The 4,636-nt window shown below is 57.0% G+C and overlaps 1 protein-coding gene across 1 annotated transcript; it reads left to right on the forward strand.

The window, feature by feature from the left end:
* Positions 1-6: 6 nt before the first annotated feature.
* Positions 7-4,630, forward strand: LOC112124079 (hydroxyproline dehydrogenase-like; the record flags this gene model as incomplete). The annotated part of the gene is made up of 4 exons (XM_026662501.1): positions 7-50; positions 3,485-3,682; positions 4,015-4,181; positions 4,507-4,630. Coding segments are annotated over exons 2-4 (351 nt in total), but the record flags the coding sequence as incomplete, so codon positions are not given.
* Positions 4,631-4,636: the final 6 nt, after the last annotated feature.

Here is a 4,636-nt window from a genome sequence, read left to right on the forward strand (position 1 = left end):
AGAACCGGCACCTACAGGCCTCCCTGCTGCGGCTGGACGGGGTCACCCAGGTCAGAGCTGGGGCCACGCGCAGGAGCTTGGGGGGGGGGGCTCTCACCATGTCTCCCCCCAGCGGGCGGTGGAGGCAGGGGTGTGGGTGTCGGGGGTAGACTCATAGAATATCAGGGTGGGAAGGGACCTCAGGAGGTATCTAGTCCAACCCCCTGCTCAAAGCAGGACCAACCCCAACTAAATCATCCCAGCCAGGGCTTTGTCAAGCCGGGCCTTAAAAACCTCTAAGGAAGGAGATTCCACCACCTCCCTAGGTAACCCATTCCAGTGCTTCACCACCCTCCTAGTGAAATAGTGTTTCCTAATATCCAACCTAGACCTCCCACACTGCAACGTGAGACCATTGCTCCTTGTTCTGTCATCTGCCACCACTGAGAACAGCCTAGATCCATCCCCTTTGGAACCCCCTTTCAGGTAGTTGAAAGCAGCTATCAAATCCCCCCTCATTCTTCTCTTCTGGAGACTAAACAATTCCAGTTCCCTCAGCCTCTCCTCATAAGTCACGTGCTCCAGCCCCCTAATCATTTTTGTTGCCCTCCGCTGGACTCTTTCCAATTTTTCCACATCCTTCTTGTAGTGTGGGGCCCAAAACTGGACACAGTACTCCAGATGAGGCCTCACCGATGCCGAACAGAGGGGAATGATCATGTCCCTCAATCTGCTGGCAATGCCCCTACTTATACAGCCCCAAATGCCATATCTAGCTTCTCGTCCACTGTGACCCCTAGGTCCTTTTCTGCAGAACTGCTGCCTAGCCACTCGGTCTCTAGTCTGTAGCAGTGCATGGGATTCTTCCGTCCTAAGTGCAGGACTCGGCACTTGTCCTTGTTGAACCTCATCAGGTTTCTTTTGGCCCAATCCTCTAATTTGTCTAGGTCCCTCTGTATCCGATTCCTACCCTCTAGTGTATCTACCACGCCTCCCAGTTTATTGTCATCTGCAAACTTGCTAAGGGTGCAGTCCACACCATCCTCCAGATCATTAATGAAGATGTTGAACAAAACCAGCCCCAGGACCGACCCTTGGGGCACTCCGCTTGAAACCGGCTGCCAACTAGACATGGAGCCATTGCTCACTACCCATTGAGCCCGACGATCTAGCCAGCTTTCTATCCACCTTACAGTCCATTCATCCAGCCCATACTTCTTTAACTTGCTGGCAAGAATACGGTGGGAGACCGTATCAAAAGCTTTGCTAAAGTCAAGGAATAACACATCCACTGCTTTCCCCTCATCCACAGAGCCAGTTATCTCCTCATAGAAGGCAATTAGGTTAGTCAGGCATGACTCCCCCTTGGTGAATCCATGCTGACTGTTCCTGATCACTTTCCTCTCCTGTAAGTGCTTCAGAATTGATTCCTTGAGGACCTGCTCCATGATTTTTCCAGGGACTGAGGTGAGGCTGACTGGCCTGTAGTTCCCCGGATCCTCCTCCTTCCCTTTTTTAAAGATGGGCACTACATTAGCCTTTTCCCAGTCATCCGGGACCTCCCCCGATCGCCATGAGTTTTCAAAAATAATGGCTAATGGCTCTGCAATCACATCCGCCAACTCCTTTAGCACCCTCGGATGCAGCGCATCCGGCCCCATGGACTTGTGCTCGTCCAGCTTTCCTAAATAGTCCTGAACCACTTCTTTCTCCACAGAGGGCTGGTCACCTCCTACCCATGCTGTGCTGCCCAGTGCAGCAGTCTGGGAGCTGACCTTGTTTGTGAAGACAGAGGCAAAAAAAGCATTGAGTACATTAGCTTTTTCCACATCCTCGGTCACTAGGTTGCCTCCCTCATTCAGTAAGGGGCCCACACTTTCCTTGACTTTCTTCTTGTTGCCAACATACCTGAAGAAACCCTTCTTGTTACTCTTAACATCTCTTGCTAGCTGCAACTCCAAGTGTGATTTGGCCTTCCTGATTTCACTCCTGCATGCCTGAGCAATAGTTTTATACTCCTCCCTGGTCATTTGTCCAATCTTCCACTTCTTGTAAGCTTCTTTTTTGCGTTTAAGGTCAGCAAGGATTTCACTGTTAAGCCAAGCTGGTCGCCTGCCATATTTACTGTTCTTTCTACACATCGGGATGGTTTTTTCCTGCAACCTCAATAAGGATTCTTTAAAATACAGCCAGCTCTCCTGGATCCCTTTGCCCCTCATGTTATTCTCCCAGGGGATCCTGCCCATCTGTTCCCTGAGGGAGTCAAAGTCTGCTTTTCTGAAGTCCAGGGTCCGTATTCTGCTGCTCTCCTTTCTTCCTTGTGTCAGGATCCTGAACTCGACCATCTCATAGTCACTGCCTCCCAGGTTCCCATCCACTTTTGCTTCCCCTTGTTGGAAGCAAATTCTTCCCTGTTTGTGAGCAGCAGGTCAAGAAAAGCTCTGCCCCTAGTTGGTTCCTCCAGCATTTGCACCAGGAAATTGTCCCCAACACTCTCCAAAAACTTCCTGGATTGTCTGTGCACCGCTGTATTGCTCTCCCAGCAGATATCAGGGTGATTAAAGTCTCCCATGAGAACCAGGGCCTGCGATCTAGTAACTTCTGCTAGTTGCTGGAAGAAAGCCTCATCCACCTCATCCCCCTGGTCTGGTGGTCTATAGCAGACTCCAACCACGACATCGCCCTTGTTGCTCACACTTCTCAACTTTATCCAGAGACTCTCAGGTTTTTCTGCAGTTTCATACCGGAGCTCTGAGCAGTCATACTCCTCTCTTACATACAACACAACTCCCCCACCTTTTCTGCCCTGCCTGTCCTTCCTGAACAGTTTATATCCATCCAGGACAGTGCTCCAGTCATGTGAGTTATCCCACCAAGTCTCTGTTATTCCAATCGCATCATAGTTCCCTGACTGTGCCAGGACTTCCAGTTCTCCCTGCTTGTTTCCCAGGCTTCTTGCATTTGTGTATAGGCACTTAAGATAACTCACTGATCGTCCCTCTTTCTCAGTATGAGACAGGAGTCCTCCCCTCTTGCGCTCTCCTGCTTGTGCTTCCTCCCAGGATCCCATTTCCCCACTTCCCTCAGGGCTTTGGTCACCTTCCCCCGGTGAACCTAGTTTAAAGCCCTCCTCACTAGGTTAGCCAGCCTGATTGCAAAGATGTTCTTCCCTCTCTTCGTTAGGTGGAGCCCATCTCTGCCTAGCACTCCTCCTCCTACCGGGGTTCTGACTGTCTCCCCCCCCAGTGGGCTGTGGAGGTGCGGGTACCGGGGGTCTGACTGTGTCTCTTCCCCCGGCGGGCGGTGGAGGCGGGAGTGCGGGTGTACTGGGGGTCTGAGTGCGGGTGTACTGGGGGTCTAACTGCGTCTCCCCCCAGCAGGCGGTGGAGGCGGGAGTGCGAGTGTCAGGGGTACCGGGGGTCTGACTGTGTCTCCCCCCAGCGGACGGTGGAGGCGGGAGTGCGGGTGTAGGGGGTACCAGGGGTCTGACTGCATCTGCCCCCAGCGGTCGGTGGAGGTGCGGGTGTACCGGGGGTCTGACTGTGTCTCCCCCCAGCGGGCGGTGGAGGCGGGGGTGCGGGTGCTGGTGGACGCCGAGTACACCTACGTGAACCCCGCGCTGACGCTTGTCACCCTGGCGCTGATGGGACGTTGGAATCGCGCCCAGCCCTGGGTGTGGAACACCTACCAGTGCTACCTGCAGGTACCCCAACCCCACCCCGGCCCACACCCCCTGGGCCAGCCTCCCCCAGCCTGCACCCCCTGGCCAGAGTGCCCCCAAAGCCCCCGCCGCAACCCCTGGGCCGGCCTGCATGCCCAGGGCTGGCCTCCCCCCTGCCCCTCCCGTGCCCCCACCTGCACCCCCTTGGCCAGCCTCCTCCAGCCCCTCCTCCCCCGGCCTGCACCCCCTGGCCTGCGCCCCCACTCCTGCCCCCACCTGCACCCCCTTGACCAGCCTCCCCCCGCCCCTCCCCTGCACCCCCTGTCCAGTCTCCCCCCAAGGCCCGTCCCCTGAGCCTGGCGCTGCTCTCGCAGGACTGCCTGGTGCGGCTTGGCGCGGACGCGGTGCTGGCCGAGCGCCGGGGCTTCTGTTTCGGGGTGAAGCTGGTGCGTGGAGCCTACTTGGAGCAGGAGCGGCGGCTGGCGCGGGAGGGGGGATACCCTGACCCTCTGCACCCCACCTGGGAGGCCACCAACCACAGGTGAGTGGGGTAGGGGCTTGGATATCTGGCTCCCTCCCAGCCCCTGGTGCCTTGACCCCAACAGGAAGCTGGTGGGCTTGTGGTGACCCCATGGTTTGTGTGCATGTGTGGTGGGGTGCAGGACGCCTGGGTCTCATGCTGAACCGGAGGAGAAATGACCCCCGGGCGGGGGTGAGGTTGAGGGTGCAGGTCGCCAGGGTCCCGGGCCCACGCCGGCGCCGTGTGAGATTGGGGGGCAGGACGCCGGGGTCCCGGGCCGGCGCCGTGTGAGATTGGGGGGCAGGACGCCAGGGTCCCGGGCCCACGCCGGCGCTCTGTATTGCAGCTACCAGCACTGTCTGGACCTGCTGCTGGAGTTGGTGGCACGGGATGGGCAGCAGTGCCAGCTGATCGTGGCCAGCCACAACGAGACCTCTGTGAGCCACGCCATCCGCAGGTCGGTTACACTCCCAGCA

This window comes from Terrapene carolina, unplaced genomic scaffold (genome assembly GCF_002925995.2).
Source record: "Terrapene carolina triunguis isolate 2854851 unplaced genomic scaffold, T_m_triunguis-2.0 Scaffold27993, whole genome shotgun sequence".
NCBI lineage: Eukaryota > Metazoa > Chordata > Testudines > Emydidae > Terrapene > Terrapene triunguis.